This window comes from Micromonas pusilla, assembly GCF_000151265.4.
Source record: "Micromonas pusilla CCMP1545 genomic scaffold MICPUCscaffold_12, whole genome shotgun sequence".
NCBI lineage: Eukaryota > Viridiplantae > Chlorophyta > Mamiellophyceae > Mamiellales > Mamiellaceae > Micromonas > Micromonas pusilla.
In genome coordinates, this window is record NW_003315893.1 from 581,661 (window position 1) to 598,945 (window position 17,285).

The following is a 17,285-nucleotide window of genomic DNA, read 5'->3' on the forward strand; positions in this document are numbered from 1 at the left end:
TGCTAGCGCGCCGCGACTCACGCCCGCCGGCGCTTCTTCTTCGGATTATCCACGCCGCCGCCCCCCCGCCCCATCTGCACGTACGCCCTCGCGAGCTCCCTAATTTTCTCCGCCTCCCGCGCGTCGTCCAAAAACGACGCGTCCCTCTCGCGCGACGCCTTGCGCGCCATCACCTTTCGAACAACCTTCTCCAAAACTTCGTCCCCGCGCGCCGACGTCAGCACGCCGACGTCCACGAGCGGGGTGAGGTACGTCGCGACGAAGCGTGTCACCGCGGCAACGACGTCGGGGTGCCCGGGGACGGCATCGCGCGGAGCGTTCGCGGCGGGGGACGCCGTCGTCGCCGCCGCCGAGGCGGCGACGACGGCGGCGGCGATTTCGCGCGCCGCCGCGCGTCGCCGCCCCTCTTCCCCTCCCGGCGGGTCCGGCCGCGTCCGCTTCGCCGCGGCGTAGAAGAACGCCAGCGACGCGTCGCCGCGTACGACCCTCGCGCGCGTCAGATCCACGCGTGCGGCGGCTTCGCTGACGTACCGCTGCAGCAGCGATCCGGGGACGGCGGGGAGGAACCCCGCGAGCGTCGCGCCCGCGCCCGCGTCTTTCGCCACTGCGCGCGCGGCGGCGGCGGCGACGGACGCGGCCGTCGCCGCGGCCGCTCTGTCCGCGGCCGTCGCGCGCGCCGGGCCGCCGCCTCCTCCTCCTTCTTCCTCCTCTTCATCGCCCGCGGGGGCGTCGTCGCCGCCCACCGCGGCGACCGCGGCGACCGCGGCGGCGACGTCCGCGCCCGCGTCCGCCGCCGTCGTCGTCTTAAACGCCGCCGTCGAAAGGCTCCGGTACACAAGCTTACTCGTCGACCTCGCGTGCACGCGCGCCTCCGCCTCGCGCGCGCGCGTCACCGCGCGTCGCCGCGCCTTGACGTGCGCGTTCATCCACGCCGCGTCCGGCTCGATCGCGATCGCGTCGCCGCCGGCGGCGGCAGCCTCCGCGCGGAGCGCCGCGGCGACGAAGCGATCGAGCGCAGTCTGTCGCGTCGCGCGCGGGACGACGCTCTTCGAGTGCACGCCGATCGTCTGATCGATCAGAGGGCGCTCGTTCGGCGGGAACAGACGAAGCAACGCGGCGTCCGCGGCGGGAGAGTACGTCGCCAGGCCCGCGCCGCCGCGTTTTGAAGCAGGACCTCGCGAAACGGCCGCGGTTTTGGCGTTTCGGCGACCCGCGCCGACGCGCGCGAGCGCCGCCGCCAAAAGCCCCCCGCCGCCGCCTTCTTCTTCGTCGTCGTCGTCGTGCCCCCCCCCGCGCCCGCCCAACCCCGCCCCGCCGCCGCCGCGCTCCGGACTCCACCGCCCCGCGGGACCCGCGCCTCTCGGAAGGTCCATCTCGCGCTCCCTCACCGCGGCGCGACGCAACGCGTCCACCGCCGCCGCCGTCGTCGCCGCGTTTGACTTCTGCGCGAAATATTTCACGCCGCCGCCGTCGACGACCACCTCCGTCACGGGGCCGGCGTCTTCGAGCGAACGTCGGGGTGGAGTTGAAAGGCGTCAGGTGGAGTTGAAAGGCATCGAGGTGTGTCGGGATTGAAAGCGAGGGACCCTGGGCGGAGAGAAGCGCCGGGAGAGAAAGTCCTTAAGGATCGGCGTTCACCACGCCGACGCGGTCGTATGGGGACCAGTGTGACATAGAACGCACCTTCGAGCGCCCTCCTCCTCGCGACGACGTCCGGCGGCTCGAAGTCGTCGTCGCGCGGCATCGGGCGCGCGCACGGCAGCACCTTCGCGGGCGGGCGCTCGTGCAGGGGCGCGTACTTTGGCCGCGCGCCGCCGAGCGCGACGTGACCGTCCGCGTCTGGCGTCGTCGTCCGCTTCGAACGACTCGATCGTCGACCGATGGCGTCGCGCGCGCGGCGGACGTCGCCGCAGCGGTGCCGCGCGAGCCAGCTCGCGAGTCGCGGGGGGAGGCCGACGTCCTCGGGGCGGAGAGGCGCGTTCGGTTCGGCGGGTCCGTCGCCGTCGTCGCCTCCGTCGTCGTCGTCGCCGTCGTCGTCGTCGTCGTCGTCGTAGAGCGAGACGTCGAGGTTCTTCCAGTCCACGCCCCCCCAGTTCGCCCAGTCCGCGTCGGAGTCGGAGCCGTTCGCGTCCGCGTCGGAGTCGCACGCCGCGCCCGCGTCGATCGCGCGCGCCGCGGCGAGGATCGCGTCCTGGTGGGATGACGAGGGATGAGGAGGAGGAGGAGGAGGAGGAGGAAGAGGCGGGCGATGAGATGAGATGAGGGGGCGCTTTTCGATTAATTCATCGCGGGAGGTGCCGTCATCAATGCCGACGCGCGACGCGCCGGGTGCGGGTCCCCCGCGCACCTTCCCGGTCGGCGGCATGTCGGCGATCGCGCCTTCGCGGGCTCACTGAGCGACGCGCGTCGTCATCTTCGACGTCGACGGAGCGTCGGCGTGCGCGAGGCGCGCGTGGCGTTCTGAGCCTCGAGATGGGCCACTTGGCGACGCGAGACTGGACAGTGATGACATGACTCCCCTCCCTCCACTCTCTTCTCTTCCGCCCGCTCCTGTCGACGTCGAAGCGTCGTCACCGGCGCACTCGCACGCCGCGCCGCCGCCACCGACGATGGCGACGACCGCGATGGTCGCGCCCGCGACCCCCCGCGCGCTCGCGTCGTCTCGCGTCTCCTCCCCGCGCCGCGTCGCGACGACGTCCGCGACGCCGGCGCGGACTGGGACGCCGCTTCGCGATCGCACCTCGCGATCGCGTCGTAGTCTCGTGATATCCAACTTCTCGCCCGCCGCGGGAGACTTCTCCTTCTCCGCGCCCGAGGGCGCGGCCGCGGGCGGCATCGTCCTCGGCGCGCGCGTCCTCCTCATCGGCCTCGCGAAGGCGGGCATCGGCCGACGCGTCGAGAAGTACGCGGCGAAGTGCGAGGAGTACGGCATCTCCATCGCGGATCTCTACCACGTCGAAGACCAGCCCGGAGACGCGTGGTATCTCGTGGGCGACTGGAAGCCCGCGAAGGCGGGGGACCCGAAGCACAGCGACACGACGCTCGTCGGGATAATACAGAATCGCTGCATGACGCACGAGGTATTGAAAGCGTGCGAGGCGAACGGCGTGGACGTGAGCGACGTGAGGGACGCGAGCTACGTCGCGGACTTTATAAAAAACGAAAAGATGCGATTCGTCGAGGCGAGGAAGCGGTTGGAGGAGGCGACGGGGAAGAAGTGGTCGTGAAGACGAAGACGAAAGAAGACGGAGTCGCGCGGGCGTCGGGGGCGTCGGTCGTGTCGTCGGTCGCGCGCGCGAACGATATCGTACTGTATGTAGTCATCGCTCGCGTCGTATCGTCGTATCGTCCGTCGTCGCGTCGGCCGATGTAATCCAAAATAACTGAGCTCGGCACCTCAGCTCTTCATCAAGTCCGCCGCACCGCCGCCGGCCGACGTCACTCGCGATGGGCGCCGACCCGCCCCCTTCCCGCGGCGGCGGCGACGCCGCCGACGCGTCCACGTCATCGCGCGCCGCCTCCGCGTCGTCGTCGTCGTCGTCGTCGTCGTCCTTCTTCTCGTCCACCGCGATCGCGGGCGGCGTCTCCGGCGTCGCCGCGCGCGCGGTCACGCACCCGTTCGACACGGTCAAGACGCGGATGCAACTTCGCGGCGTCGCGCTCGCGTCGCACCGCCACGCCTCCGCGCTCGCGGCGATCGCCTCCATCGCGCGTCTCGAGGGAATCCCCGGGTTCTATCGCGGCTTCGGCGCGGTGCTGACCGGCGTCCCGTTCGCGTCGAGCGCGTACTTCGTCGGCTACGAGGCGGCTCGCGCGATCGCGCCTCCGTCGCTCGTCGGCGCGACGCCCTCGTACGCGCTCGCGGGGATGGCCGCGCAGGCGCTCGCGTCCGTGGTGTACACGCCCGTGGACGTCGTGAAGGAGAGGCTTCAGGCGCGGGAGGCGCTGGGGAGCGCGGGCGCGGGGGCGAGCTACCGCGGAACCGCGGACGCGTACCGAACGATCGTGAAGAATGAGGTGCGTTCTATCTCACACTGGTCCCCATACGACCCCGTCGCCGTGGTGAACGCCGATCCTTAAGGACTTTTGCCGTCGTCTCTCTCCGCCCAGGGTCCCTCGCTTTCAATCCCCGCCATCGACGCCTTTGAACGCCATCTGACGCCTTTGAACTCCACCCCGACATCGCTTCGTATGGAATGCCCCCGAGGGCGTGACGCGAGGGCTGTTCCGAGGGTACTGGGCGTCGAACCTGACGTGGTGGCCGTTCAGCGTCGTGTATTTCGTGTGCTACGAGCACGGGAGAGACGCGCTGTGTGGGGTGCTGAACGGTGGGGGGGGTGGGGGGGGGGGTAACGGTCGAGATGGAGGCGTTATCGTCACGAAAGAGACGCTGTCGCCGGCGACGAGCGGCGGCGTCGGGATGATCGCCGCCGCCGTAGCGACGGCGGCGACGAACCCGCTCGACACGGCGAAGACGCGTCTGCAGGTGATGGCCGCGAGCAGCTGTGGGGGTAACGCTCCGGCAGAGAACGTTTTCAGCGTCATGGCAAAAATAGCGAGGAAGGAAGGGCCCAGGGCGCTGATGAACGGCGCCACCGCGAGGGTCGCCGCCGTCGCCCCGGGCAGCGCGATCTCATTCTTCGTCTACGAAACCGCGAAAGGATGGCTGCAGACGTAGGTATCATAGGTATCATAGCTTAGACGCTTCATAGACGCTTAGATAAGGTTAACACGCGCGCGCGCGCGGCGCGGCGCGGCGCGGCATCCCGCGCGCATCCCGCGCGCGCCTCGTCGCATCACTCGTCCCGCACCTCGCCGACGTCGAACCCCTCGCCCTCGTCCCACATCGCCAAACCGCCCGCCATGTGCTTGGGTGCGTTCCATACGAGCGAACGTCGGGTTGGAGTTGAAAGGCGTCAGACGCGGAGTTGAAAGGCATCGAGGGCGGGCGTTGAAAGCGAGGGACCCTGGGCGGAGAGATGCGACGGGCGAAGTCCTTAAGGATCGGCGTTCACCACGCCGACGCGGCCGTGTGGGGACCAGCGTACAGAACGCACCTTGATCGCCTCGCACCCCCACCCTCGCGCCGCGAGCTCGTGCGCGGCGATGAGACTCACGGTCTGCAGACCCTCCTCGTAGTCGTCCGCCTCGTCGCCTATGATCCCGCCGTTCTGGCAGTACAGGATGACGGGCGAGCCCCACTCGACGCAGTCCTGCATCTCGTCGAGGAACGCGTCGTTCTCCGCGACGGAGACGTATTTCTTACCGATGCGCTCCGGGAACAGCGCTAACGTCGCCGCGGCTTTGAACCTGCCGAGCGAAGCGAGCGGCGACGCGCGTCGGTCGGTCAGTCGGTCAGTCGAAAAGAGAAAAATTGTCTGTCGTCGCGAACGTCGAGCGTCACGGCATGATCACATCGTGACCGAGGCGCGGCGGGGGAAGAGAAACGACTGAAAAAAAACTTTTCGTCGGCGCGCACCCGCTCGCGATGTCGTTCACCTCTTGCGGCGCGTACAGCTGCGCGTTCAGCGCCCCCCACGCGTGCCGCTCGCAGTAGTCCGGGTACGGCCGCACGTCTATCAGCGTCCACCCGTCGTTCTCCGCCATGAGCTTCGCCTTCGCCGGGAGGATCTGCTCGATCTCGCCCGCGCGGAGCGTCTCCTGCATCAGCTTCCACACCGTCGGGTCGGTGTACGACGCGAAGAACGGCGAGCCCTCCGGGCGGACGAACGGTCCGGGGTTGCCGTCCCAGTCGTCTTCTTCGTCCGCGGACGCGCGGACGGTCGCGACGGAGACGCGGTCGCGGCGGCGAAGCGCGGACGATGATCGGCGCGGACGTAGACGATCGCGACGCGTCGTCGAGGCGCGCGAGGTTGTTACGACGAAGCTGAAGCTTCGCGCGGCGATCGACGCGGACGCGGACGCCATCGCCGTCGCCATCCCGTCGCGCGACCGACGCGCGAGACCGAGAGGGTGAAGAGACGGACGCTCCGGTGAGGCGACGACCCACCCGGGGGTGGGGGTCGCGGCGACGGTGTCGACCGGTCTCGACGCGCGCGACGCGCGCGAGCGTTCAGTGCGACGCGCGATCGATCGCTCCCGACAGCTGGACAGGCGCGAATCTTCTCAGCACTGCAGCTGCATCAGGCAGGGCCAAGTCTTGTTCGCTCGCTGATACGCTTGAAACCAGGTCTTGAAAGCGGTCATCAGAGAAGGGATGGGTCGAAGCGGCAAAACTACCGGTCAAATAAGCCGGATTCCAAACTCTAGGTTGTGGGCTATTTAGGTCACCGGTGCCGAGTCGCGAGGCCTCGTCAGAGCGACGGGCGGCTCGCGGCTCGGAGGGGGCGGAATATGCGGAGGGCGGCCGCGAGGGCGGTCCTCGAGGCGGCGCGCGCCCGAGGCGTCGCGGGATGGGACCCCGGCGCGCGGAGCACCGCGCGGCGCGGAGGAGGAGGAGGAGGAGGAGGAGGAGGAGGAGGATTCATCGCGACGTGCCGAGGGAAATCGTCGTCGTCGTGGAGCGACGAAGCGCGGATGACCGCGGTGCGGGCGTCGATTCGCGCGACGATGGACGAGCGCGTCGCGTCCACGTCGGGCGCGAACGACGTCGCGCACGTCAGCGGCGTGATGTTCGGTCGATACGCGCGATACGGCGCAACGCCGCCGTGGGAGCGGCGAAGGAGCGACGACGTCGAGGAGGACGCGTCGTCGTCGTCGTCGTCGTCGTCGTCGTCGTCGTCGTCGTCCGCGTCCGCGCGCCCGCACGTCGCGGTGTACGACCCCGACGCGTTCGCGTCGTACTTCGCGTGGCGCCCGCTGACCGTCGCGCACCGCGCCGTCACCGTCCTCGCGCGCCTCGCCGACATCGGCGCGCGCGCGTACGCCAAGCGAGGCACGATGGACGAGCGCGCTCAGCGCATGCGACGCCACTTCGTCGCCCTAGGCCCCGTCTTCGTGAAGCTCGGGCAGGTGCTCTCCACGCGCGCGGACCTGCTCCCGGCGGTGTACTGCGTCGAGCTCGCGAAGCTGCAGGACGCGCTCCCGCCCGCGAGCGCGGAGCACGCGGTGGAGCTCATCCGACGCGAGCTCGGCGCGGACCCGGCGGCGTTTTTCGAATCCTTCTCGCCGGAGCCCGTGGCGGCGGCGTCGCTGGCGCAGGTCCACCGCGCGACGCTGCGGTCGCGGGATCGCGATCGGGGCGAAGACGGGGGATGTATCGATGAAGGGTCGGGGTCGGGCCCCCGGCCGCCGCCGATCGAGGTCGCGGTGAAGCTTCAGAGGCCGGGGCTCGCCGCGAGCGTGGCGTTGGACGCGACGATTCTTCGCGGCGCCGCGCGCGTCGCGCGGCGGTTCGTGAAGCTGAGATCCGACGTCGTCGGCATCGTGGACGAGCTCATCGGGCGGATATACGACGAGCTCGACTATCGCAGAGAGGCGGAGAGCTTGCGGAGGTTCCACGACACGTACGCCGCGGCGCCGCGGGCGACGAAGGATCGCGATCGAAATCAAAATCGCGATCGAAATCGAAGGAAGACGCGCGGCGGCGGCCTCGAAGGCCTCGTCCGCGCGCCGCTCGTCCTCGACGAGCTCTCCACCGGCGCGGTGCTCACGATGGAGTGGATCGACGGCGCGCGCTTGACCGACGTCGCGCGGCTCGCGACCGCGGGGGTCACCCCCGCGGCGTTGCTCGACCGCGGCGTGCGGTGTTCGCTGCATCAGCTCTTGGAGACCGGGTTCATGCACTCGGATCCGCACCCTGGGAACCTCGTCGTCAGCGAGCGCGGCGAGCTCGTGTACTTGGACTTTGGGATGGTCGTGGAGGTTCCTCCGCGCGCGAGACGCGCGATGATCCGGGGGCTCGTGGGGTTCGTGAACAGGGACGCGTCCGGGGTGGTGAGCGATCTGATCGAGCTGGATTTCCTGCCGCGCGACGTGGACGCGACCGCCGGGGCGGAGGCGTTACGCGTCGTCTTCGAGGACGCCGCCGCCGCCACCGAGACCAAACCGGACCCGGACCCGGCGGGAAGGTCGCGCACCCAAACCCCCCTGAACCGCGTCCGAGGCGCGGACGACTTCCTCGGCGTCGTGAGTCAACTCTCCGCCGCGCTGTCCACGCGCGGCTTCCGTCTCCCGCCGTATTTCGCGCGCATCCTTCGCGCGCTCGCCGCGTTGGAGGGCACCGCGACGACGATCGACCGCGACTTCAAGGTGATCGAGCGCGCGTACCCGTACGTCCTCGCGCGCGTACTCGCCGACCGCTCCCCGGAGGCGAGGGAGTCGCTCAGACGGTTGGTGCTCGAGCCGGACGGGCGGTCCGTTCGGTGGTCGCGCGTGTCCAGGTTGGCGCGCGCGTACGCGGGGGGCGGCGGCGGCGGGAATGGGAAGGGGAAGAGCGGCGACGCGGGCGCGGAGGAGGAGGAGGAGGAGGAGGAGAGCTGCGCGAAGAAAGTCGCGGAGACGCTCGCGGGGATCGCGGAGGGGATCGGTTCGCTCGCGTGCCCTTCGCGCGCGGGGTTCGATTCGGGTTCGGATTTGGATTCGAACGCCGCGCGCGCGCGCGAGATGCAAGCCGTCGCGGACGCGGTCGACGACGCGCTCTCGCACGTGCTCTCCCCGGAAGGCGCCGTCCTGCGAGCGTCGCTGACGCGGGACGCGTTCGCCGCCGCGGATCGGCACGTCGAGCGGCTCGCGAGGGAAGAGACGGGGGAGGAGGAGGAGGAGGAGGAAGAGGGCGCCACGTCAGCAGACACGTCAGCCTCGAGCCGCCGCCACCGCGACCTCCTCGCCGCGTCGGACGTCCTCGCGCTCGTGGAGGCAGCGCGGAAGACGTACGTGCGCGCGCCGAAGGTGTGGACGCCCGTGGTGGCGGCGGCGGCGGCGAAGCGAGAGGCGTCGGAGATCGCCGCGGAGACGGCGCGGGGCGTCGCGGCGCGGCTGACGCGCGAGAACCTGCGGTTGCTCGCGCGCGACGCGCTTCGGAAGCGATAGAAGATCGTATTCATTCATTCATTCGTAGCTACGGTAGTGCAGTAACGCGGTATGTATAACACTCATCGTCCGAACCACGCGAGCGCCTGGCCGAGGGGTTCCAAGCCGACCGTCGCCGCCGCCCACTCCCACGGCGCCGCCGCGAGACGGTTCAGCGTGCTCGGGAGGAGGATAACCTGCCCCGGGGTGACGCGCTTCGCGTTCGACCGCCACGCCGCGTCCATCGCGTTCGAGCGCGTAAGGATCGCGCGCTCCGCCTCCGCGGCGGGGACCTCGCGCGCGTAGTCTCGGAGCATCCAGTACGTCGGACCGGGGCCGGAGGTGCCAGGCAAGAAGTCAAAGTCGCTCTGGGTCTCGCTCTCGCGCGCTATCTGCGTCAGCGCGCGGCGCCGCGACGGGACGGGGAGACGCGGGGATGGTGGGGAGACGACGAGCTGGCGGAGCGCGACGAGCGCGAGCGACGCGCCGAGGAGGGCGAGATAAGCGCGGCGAGATCGCATGGGGGAGGCGGCGGCGCGCGCGCGAGGAGTGACGGCGACGCCGCGCCGTTCCCTCGGAACTCGGTTCCTGTCTGTTTTTTTTGACCTCGGAAAAAAACGCTCGCTCACAGTTTTCATTTTCGCCTCGCGCACGTCGCGTCGCGTCGCGCGCCGCGGCTCGTCGCCCCCCGCCACCGCCCGCCCACCCCCTCGCCGTCTCCATCATGGGCTTCTTCTCCCGCCGCAAGACCGCGTTCACGCGCGACCACGCCGGGTGCTTCCCCGTCGGCCACCTGTGCGGGTGGGCGGGACCCAGCGGTTTCGGCTCGCGCGCGACCGCGTGCGAGGTCGTCGACGCCGCGGGCGGCGCGCGCGGCGCGCTCGCCGGGCGCGTCGTCGTCGTCACCGGCGGCAACACCGGGATCGGATACGAGACCGCGCTCGCGCTCGCGATGGGCGGCGCGCGCGTCGTCCTCGCGTGCCGCGACGCCGCGGCCGGCGACGCCGCCGCGCGCGCGATGACGGCGGAGGTCGAGGCGTCGCGCGACGTCGCGCTGGAAGGCGAGGAGGCGACGCCGCCGGACGTGCGCACGGAGGTGCTCGACCTCGCGTCGTTCGCGTCGACGCGCGCGTTCGCCGCGCGGCTCGTGACGCGAAAGATTTCCGTCCACGTCCTGATACACAACGCCGGGATCATGCCGTCGCCGTTCGCGCTCACGGAGAACGGCCACGAGCGCGCGTTCCACGTGAACGCGCTCGGGCCGTTTCTTCTGACGCGGCTGCTCCTTCGCTCGACGCTCCGCTTCGCGCGCGGGACGACGCGCACGGATCCGTGCCGCGTCGTCTTCGTCACGAGCGCGGTACATCGCTTCAGTTACCCCGAGCGCGTGCGGTTCGAACGTCTCAGCGGCGACGCCGCGCGCGTGAAGTACGACCCGGTCAAGTCCTACGCGCAGTCCAAGCTGTGCCAAATAGTACTCGCGCGCGAGTTCCACGCTCGCTACCGCGCGTCTCGGCGCGCGCGCGATGCGCACGTCGCCTTCTTCGCCGTGCACCCGGGCGCGGTCATCACGGAGGGAAGTGAGAGGGCGCGGTTGGAGAGCAGCGGGAGGCGAGGCGCGATCCTTCACGTCGTCGGGCGGCCGTTCGTGAAGGCGCGTTCATATTTACACTGGTCCCCATACGACCGCGTTCGCGTGGTGAACGCCGATCCTTAAGGACTTTTGCCGTCGTCTCTCTCCGCCCACCCCTCGCTGGTTTCAATCCCCGCCCTCGACGCCTTTCAACTCCGCTTCTGACGCCTATGAACTCCACCCCGAAGACCGCGGCGGCGGGGGCGGCGACGACGGCGTATTGCGCGACGTCGAGACGCGCCGCCGGGAGCGGGTACTACGTGAACTGTAACCTCGCGATTCCTGGCGCGGCGGCGATGGACGAGAGGTTGCAGAGGAAGGTGTGGGACCTCGCGACGCGTTTGTGCGAGCGCGAGGAGGAGGAGGAGGAGGAGGAGGCGATGACCGCGTGAACGCGAAGTATGCGCGGATACGAGACTCCCGCGCCGTGGGAATTTCATTTCATCTCATCTCATCTCATCCTTCTCGACGGCGCCGCGCGCGCTCGCGTCGTCTCACGCCGCCGGAACCGGGTCCCCGGCCGGCGCGGCGGCCATGTACGACTCCAGCTCCATGTCCAAATCGCCGGCGGTGTACGTCGGCTTCTCGGGCTTCGCCTTCTTCGGCGCTTTCTTCTTCGGCGCCTTCTTCGGCGCCTTCTTCGCCGGCGTCGTGGGCTTGGCCTCGCGCGCGGGCTTCTTCTTCTTCTTCGGTCCCTTCTTCGTCGCGCCCGGGGCGGAGGCGAGCTTCGCTTTCGCGACGCCGTTCTTGCCCTTTTTCCCGACGGCGATGCCCTTCTTCGCGGCGAGCTTCTTCTTCGCGGCGGCGCTGTTCTTGCCTTTGCCCGCGACGGACACGGGCTTCGCCTGCGAGGAGCGAGGGGGCGACGGACGACGACGGACGACGACGACGGACGGTGAGCGCGGCGAATCGACGCTTCGAGATGTTTCAATTTTAGAATCGGGGCCGCGCGCGCGAGATCGTTCGGAGGGAGCGCGACGACGACGACGTCCCGCGACGCACCGCGAACTTCTTCGCGCTCTGCCCCGTGCGCTTCGCCATCGTCGCCGCGTAGCGGTTCGTCGCCCCTCGCTGCGTCTGCTCCGCTCGGCGCTTGTTCAGGAGCGTGAACCGCGCGTCGAGCGTGCCGAGCTTCTTCGCGGGCGCAGCCTGGACGACGGCGACGACGCGTCGCGCGCCGCCGCCGCCGCCGCCGCCGCGTCCTCCGGCCTGCCCGCGACCGCCGCGGCCGTTGCCGCGGCCGCCTCCGCGTCCGCCTCCGCGTCCTGCCATCGTTTCGTTACTCTCGCGCGTGCGAAAGCCGCGGATTGGATGGAGTGTGACGCTCTCGGACGCGGATATTTAACTGCGGGAGATCGGCGGACGGGACATTGCAGCCCTCACGGGCACGTTGAAGGGCGCGCGCGTGGGCCGATTTGCCTGTCAAAATGTTCGCCTCTTGATCGTGAATCTCCGGTCAGCCTCGATGAAAAATAATCACCGATGAAAATGCGATGAAAATTTCCCCACCGGGAGAACGTGGTTTCAACGTTTTTTTTACCCGACTAATTTGAAACTGGCGGATGTGGACATTTTGTCCACATCCGCGTAAAATCCGGTGACGTGGATTATCCTGGAGAGGGGCGACGCTCGATCGACAAGCAGACAGGTGTCAGCCGAGGCACCCGAGAGCAGCACGGCGCGCCAGAACCATGCGCGCCGTGGCGAGCGGCGCGTTAGGGGCGGCGCCGCGGGCGCCGCCGTCGCGCCGTCGCGTCGCTCGGAACGTCGCGACAGAGCGAACGGGGGGCGTCGACGCGGAGAGGCGCGCGCGCGGGATCGCGACCGCGGCGTCGTGCGCGTCGTCGTCGCCGTCGCGTCTCCGAGAGGGACGGGGCGACGACGGTGGACGCGTCCGCCGCGCGCGTTCGACGCGACGCGGACGGAACAACGCGATCGTCGCGGCGACGAGCGGCGACGACGGCGACGGGAGCGGCGACGCGACGACGAAGCTCGCGACGTCCGCCGCGTCGTCGTCGCCGTCGTCGTCGCCGCCGTCGAACGGCGCGTCGTCGTCGTCGCCACACAATCAAGCCTCGGCGGCGTCGCGCGTCGTCGAGTTCGTCGCCGCGTGGGACGCGCTGTCTCCCCGCATCGCGGCCGCGTCCGCGAACGGCGAGCACGGCGTCCAAGGGGGCGACGCGAGCGCCGCGCAGGGCAACCGCGAGATGCTCCTCTCGGCGCTCAAGCTCGCGATCCCACGCCTGCAAAAGACGCAGCACGCGCACGACGCGGCGAATGCCTCCTCCTCTTCATCCTCATCCTCCGATCGCGACGGATCCGTCGCCGCCTCCGACCTTCGCGGGGGCGCGTCCTTCTCTTCCGGATCATCGGTCGACGCGGACGTTGACGCGCCGAAACCGCCGCTCCGCCCGACGCACGAGCGCGCGGTGGAGGTCACGCTCGCGCTCGTCGACCTCGGCATGGACGCCGAGTGCATGTCCGCGGGGTTACTGCGAGAGGCGCTCGTGAGCGGCTCCGTCACGCTGGACGAGATCGAGGCGTCGCTGGGGGCTGGGGTGATGCGCCTCGCGCACGACTGCGCGCGGTTGCACGCGCTCCCGAGGCGCGTCGGGTCGTTCGACGACGCCAACGCGGAGAAACTCCGGACGTTTTGCCTCACGTTTCACGACGTGCGCGCGGTGGTGGTCGAGCTCGCGTACAGGCGCGTTCTATCTCACACTGGTCCCCATACGGCCGCGTTCGCGTGCTGAACGCCGATCCTTAAGAACTTTTGCCGTCGTCGTCTCTCTCCGCCCAGGGTCCCTCGCTGGTTTCAATCCCCGCCCTCGACGCCTTTCAACTCCGCTTCTGACGCCTTTCGACTCCGCCCCGACGTCCGTCGCCTCGTACCGTGGACCCTCCCTCCCTCGACCCCGACCCTCAGGGCGGACGCGCTTCGGCACTCGAGTCGTCTCCCCAAGGTGAAGCGCACCGCGCTCGCGCTGGAGACGATGCAGCTGTACGCGCCGATGGCGCACGCGCTCGACGCCGGGCCGCTGTGCGCGGAACTGGAGGACCTGTCCCTGAAGGAGCTCTTCCCGTCGTCGTACCGCAGCCTAGAGCAGTGGCTTCGAGGGGAGGGCCCCGCGGATCGCATCGCGCTGGACCGCGCGAGGGAGTGGCTTTTCGACGCGCTCGTCGCGGACCCGGGGCTCATGACGCTCGTGGGTGGTCCGCGCGGCGTGCAGGTGAAAGCGCGGCGGAAGAGTCTGTTCAGCACGATGCGGAAGGTGTTGCGAGACGGGCGACCGAGGGAGGAGGTGCACGATCTGCTCGGGATGCGGGTGATCGTGACGCCGCAGATCGGGAGCCCGAGCTTCGCGGCGGCGGGCGGCGGCGCGATCGAGCGCGCCGCCGCGGAGCGAAGCGCGCTCGCGGCGTGCTACCGCGCGCAGCAGATCGCGCACGGGGTGTTCGACGTCGTGCCGGGGAGGACGAAGGATTATTTGCAGAGGCCCAAGCCGAACGGGTACCGGAGCTTGCACAGCACGCTGAAGCTGCCGACGGACTGGACCGACAACGGCGTTGGCGGCGTCGGCGGCGTAGGCGGCGGCGCGGAGGAGGGCGCGGAGGAGGAGGAGGACGCGAAGAAAGCGCGCGACGATGACGCTTTTTCGCCGAGATCGAAGGCTTCGGCTTCGGCTTCGGCTTCGGCTTCGGCTTTGGCTTCGGGTTCGGCTTCGGCTTCGGCTTCGGCTCGAGAGGGAAGGCGGGTGGAGCTCCAAATCCGCACGGCGGCGATGCACGCGGCGGCGGAGATGGGCACCGCCGCGCACACGGCGTACAAGGGCGGGTTCAAGGAAGACCCCGGCGCCGCGGACGCGCTCGCGGAGCTCGTCGCGGCGGCGAACACGGCGGCGACGCAGCGGTTCGGATCCTTCACGGAGAAGGGCCTTGCGTCGGATGGGAAAAACGCGGACCCGGACGCGGACCGGATGTTCCGCATGTTCGACCTCGACGGCGATGGCGTCGTCACGAGAGACGAGATCAAGAGGGTGATCAACGACGTGTGGTTGGCGGACGCGGAGGCGGTCGACGCCGACTCCACGACCGCGTCTGGTGGCGCGCAGAGCGAGAGCCTCGGCGCGGCGGACGAGCTCATCGAGATGCTGGACGCGAACAACGACGGAAGCGTCAGCGCGGAGGAGTTTACGCGGTTCCGCGCGAGCGTGAAGATGTTCGGATCGTTGCCCAGGGCGGACGCGGCGACCGCGGCGGCGATCGAAGGCAGCTTCTCGAGCGTAGACGACGACAGTCTGGACGCGGAGGACGAGGACGAGGACGCGGACGTTTCGGCGGCGGACGTCGCGGAGATTGTCATCGACGCGGAGCTCGTCGTCGCGGACGCGGACGCGAGCGCGAGCGCGTTTGAGATCGCCGCCGCGGCGCCTGACACGTCCACGCCCGCGACGACGACTATCGCGACCGCGGCGGCGGCGGAGGCGGAGGCGGAGGCGATGTCGCCGCCGCCGCTGCCGCCGCCGCCCCCCGCCGGCCGCGTCCGCGCCGCCGACGAGACCCTCCGCGACGCGTCCAAGGCGATAAAAGACAAGAGCGGCGGCGTCGTGGAGTGGCAGCTCGTGTGGGATCTCATGCGCGCGGGTCGGCCGGAGACGGCGCGCGAGCTCTTCTATCAGCGAACGTCCAAGACGCCGTCGATCACGTCGCTGTGGGAGCAGTGGGCGCGGTTCGAGCTGCTGCAAGGAGACGCCGAGCGCGCGCGGGGGTTGTACCGCGCCGCGTTGTTGCACGCGGAGGGTCGACCGAGGGCGCGCGCGGAGTCGCTTCGGAAGTGGGCCGTCATGGAATTTGGCGCGGGCGAGCGCGTCAACGCGGCGGGGTTGTTCGAGCGCGCGATGAACGTCCTCGAGGAAGCCGAGCGCGCCGCGCGCGTCGCGGAGGAGGGCGAGGAGGACTCTGGCGCGGAGGAGGAGCGAGAGGCGTCGTCTCTCTCGTCGTCGTCGTCGTCGTCGGGCGTAAAATACGACGCGTCCGAGCCCGGCGGGATCATCGCCGCGCTCGACGACCCTGGTGCGACGGAGAGCAGCGCGTCGTTGCGCGCCGCGCAGGCGGTCGTCCTCCACGCGTGGTCGCAGACGAAGGCGCGGTCGGGCGAGGCTTTGGAGGCGAGGGCGCTCCTGTCCGACGCGGAGGCGAAGGACCCGTCCAACCCGCGAGTGATTCACGCGCTCGCGCAGCTCGACGAAGCCGCCGGGGACGTGTTGAGAGCGCGGGAGAGGTACGAGCTCGCCGCGGCGAATTTCCCGGGCGACGCGCACATCGCGCTCTCGAGGGCGCGGCTCGAGCGCGTCGCGTTCGGCGACGTCGCCGCGGCGCGAGACATCTTTTCCGCCGCGGCGGAGGAAAACCCGAAAAATTACCGCGTGCTTCAGGCGTGGGCGGTGATGGAGTCGGAATCCGAAACGTCAACGACCGGCGCGGGCGGCGGCCTCGCGACCGCGCGGCATCTCTTCAGACGCGCGACCGAGATCGCGCCGTGGTCGTCGCAGACGTGGTCCGCGTGGGCCAACGCGGAGTGGCGCCGCGGCGAGGACGCGGAGTCGGCGCGCGCGCTGTACGCCGAGGGCCTCGACGTCGAGCCCACCAACGTCGTGCTCCTTCGCGGGCTCGGGAAGCTCGAGCGCGAGACGGGGCGCATCGCGCAAGCCCGCGATTACCTCACGCGCGCGGTGGACCTCGAGCCAAAGAACGCGCTGTGCGTGAAGGAGCTCGCGAAGCTCGAGGACGCCGCCGGGAACGCCGCGAGGGCGGCGCGGTACTTCAACGTCGCGAAAGAGCTCAAGCGCGACGAGATGAAGGCGCTCGCGGCGACGAAGACCGCGGAGGTGCGGGGTAAGACCCTGAGCCAGCGCGGGAGAAAGGGCACGTGGGATCCCGGCGAGGCGGCGGCCGCCGCTCGAGGCGCCGCCGCGGTGAGCGCGCTCAAGGGGGCGTCGTACAGCGCGTCCTACCGCGTCGCCGGCGGCGACGCCGGCGGCGGCGCGCATAACTTTCGATCCGTGCTCGCCGCCGCGCGGGGCGACGCGGCTGTCGCGCGGCGCGACCGCGGCGTCGAGGGCGGCGGCGGCGGCGGCGGCGTGTACCGTAGGCGGCGCGCGAACACGACGTGGCGGCGAAGCGACCGGAACGTGCCGCGCCCGGAGGGATCCGTGGACGCGGACGAGGGAGAGTCGTCGTCGTCGTTCGAGGAAGACCTGCGGAACTTCCGCGGCGAGCGCGTGTACAAGGCGCGCGGCGGGATCGGGAGCTCGCTCGACGGCCGCGGCCGCGGGGGCATCGGGAGCTCGCTCGACGCCGGCCGCGGTGCGCGCGGCGGGCGGTCGTCGTCGAACTCGAACTCGAACTCTCGCGGCGGGATCGGGAGCAGCCTGGACGGTTCCGTCGACGCGTCCGGATCCGTCGACGGCAGCATGGACGATCTGTACCGATCGTACGTCCTGGGCGACGCGGCGGCAGACCGGTGGGACGACGACGACGAGAGAGGGGACTCGCTGGACGATGAGCTCAGGCAGAGCTGGCTGAAGGACTCGGGGTATTACAGCGTGGACGAGACGATCGACGATCGGTGATGAGCGACGAGCGACAGCGGTCGCGAAGGCACTCGGGTTTTAATACGAGA

General features: G+C 70.1%; 9 protein-coding genes across 9 annotated transcripts; 5 read left to right on the forward strand and 4 right to left on the reverse strand.

The window, feature by feature from the left end:
• Positions 1 to 17: 17 nt before the first annotated feature.
• Positions 18 to 2,365, reverse strand: MICPUCDRAFT_52243 (uncharacterized protein; the record flags this gene model as incomplete). The annotated part of the gene is made up of 2 exons (XM_003062601.1): positions 18 to 1,501; positions 1,684 to 2,365. The coding sequence occupies 2 exons, from the start codon at positions 2,363 to 2,365 to the stop codon at positions 18 to 20; spliced, it is 2,166 nt and encodes a 721-aa protein (XP_003062647.1).
• Positions 2,366 to 2,510: 145 nt separating this feature from the next.
• Positions 2,511 to 3,054, forward strand: MICPUCDRAFT_68700 (uncharacterized protein; the record flags this gene model as incomplete). Its single annotated transcript, XM_003062360.1, is given in 4 exon segments — positions 2,511 to 2,861; positions 2,863 to 2,865; positions 2,868 to 2,892; positions 2,894 to 3,054. Coding segments are annotated over 4 exon segments (540 nt in total).
• Positions 3,055 to 3,447: 393 nt separating this feature from the next.
• MICPUCDRAFT_52245 (mitochondrial carrier family) lies at positions 3,448 to 4,728 on the forward strand (the record flags this gene model as incomplete). Its single annotated transcript, XM_003062361.1, has 2 exons — positions 3,448 to 4,017; positions 4,208 to 4,728. The coding sequence occupies 2 exons, from the start codon at positions 3,448 to 3,450 to the stop codon at positions 4,676 to 4,678; spliced, it is 1,041 nt and encodes a 346-aa protein (XP_003062407.1). The 3' UTR covers positions 4,679 to 4,728.
• A 672-nt stretch (positions 4,729 to 5,400) lies between these two features.
• MICPUCDRAFT_42236 (uncharacterized protein) lies at positions 5,401 to 5,940 on the reverse strand (the record flags this gene model as incomplete). The annotated part of the gene is made up of 1 exon (XM_003062602.1): positions 5,401 to 5,940. One exon carries the CDS (start codon positions 5,938 to 5,940, stop codon positions 5,401 to 5,403), a length of 540 nt encoding a protein of 179 aa, XP_003062648.1.
• Positions 5,941 to 6,900: 960 nt separating this feature from the next.
• Positions 6,901 to 8,355, forward strand: MICPUCDRAFT_21638 (uncharacterized protein; the record flags this gene model as incomplete). The annotated part of the gene is made up of 2 exons (XM_003062362.1): positions 6,901 to 7,466; positions 7,533 to 8,355. Coding segments are annotated over 2 exons (1,389 nt in total), but the record flags the coding sequence as incomplete, so codon positions are not given.
• On the reverse strand, positions 8,351 to 9,491 carry MICPUCDRAFT_52248 (uncharacterized protein; the record flags this gene model as incomplete). Its single annotated transcript, XM_003062603.1, has 1 exon — positions 8,351 to 9,491. One exon carries the CDS (start codon positions 9,489 to 9,491, stop codon positions 9,054 to 9,056), a length of 438 nt encoding a protein of 145 aa, XP_003062649.1. The 3' UTR covers positions 8,351 to 9,053.
• Positions 9,492 to 9,922: 431 nt separating this feature from the next.
• On the forward strand, positions 9,923 to 10,995 carry MICPUCDRAFT_44827 (uncharacterized protein; the record flags this gene model as incomplete). Its single annotated transcript, XM_003062363.1, has 2 exons — positions 9,923 to 10,563; positions 10,689 to 10,995. The coding sequence occupies 2 exons, from the start codon at positions 9,923 to 9,925 to the stop codon at positions 10,993 to 10,995; spliced, it is 948 nt and encodes a 315-aa protein (XP_003062409.1).
• Positions 10,996 to 11,007: 12 nt separating this feature from the next.
• Positions 11,008 to 11,875, reverse strand: MICPUCDRAFT_48585 (uncharacterized protein; the record flags this gene model as incomplete). Its single annotated transcript, XM_003062604.1, has 2 exons — positions 11,008 to 11,448; positions 11,606 to 11,875. Coding segments are annotated over 2 exons (657 nt in total), but the record flags the coding sequence as incomplete, so codon positions are not given.
• A 419-nt stretch (positions 11,876 to 12,294) lies between these two features.
• MICPUCDRAFT_52252 (uncharacterized protein) lies at positions 12,295 to 17,235 on the forward strand (the record flags this gene model as incomplete). The annotated part of the gene is made up of 2 exons (XM_003062364.1): positions 12,295 to 13,301; positions 13,530 to 17,235. 2 exons carry the CDS (start codon positions 12,295 to 12,297, stop codon positions 17,233 to 17,235), a joined length of 4,713 nt encoding a protein of 1,570 aa, XP_003062410.1.
• Positions 17,236 to 17,285: the final 50 nt, after the last annotated feature.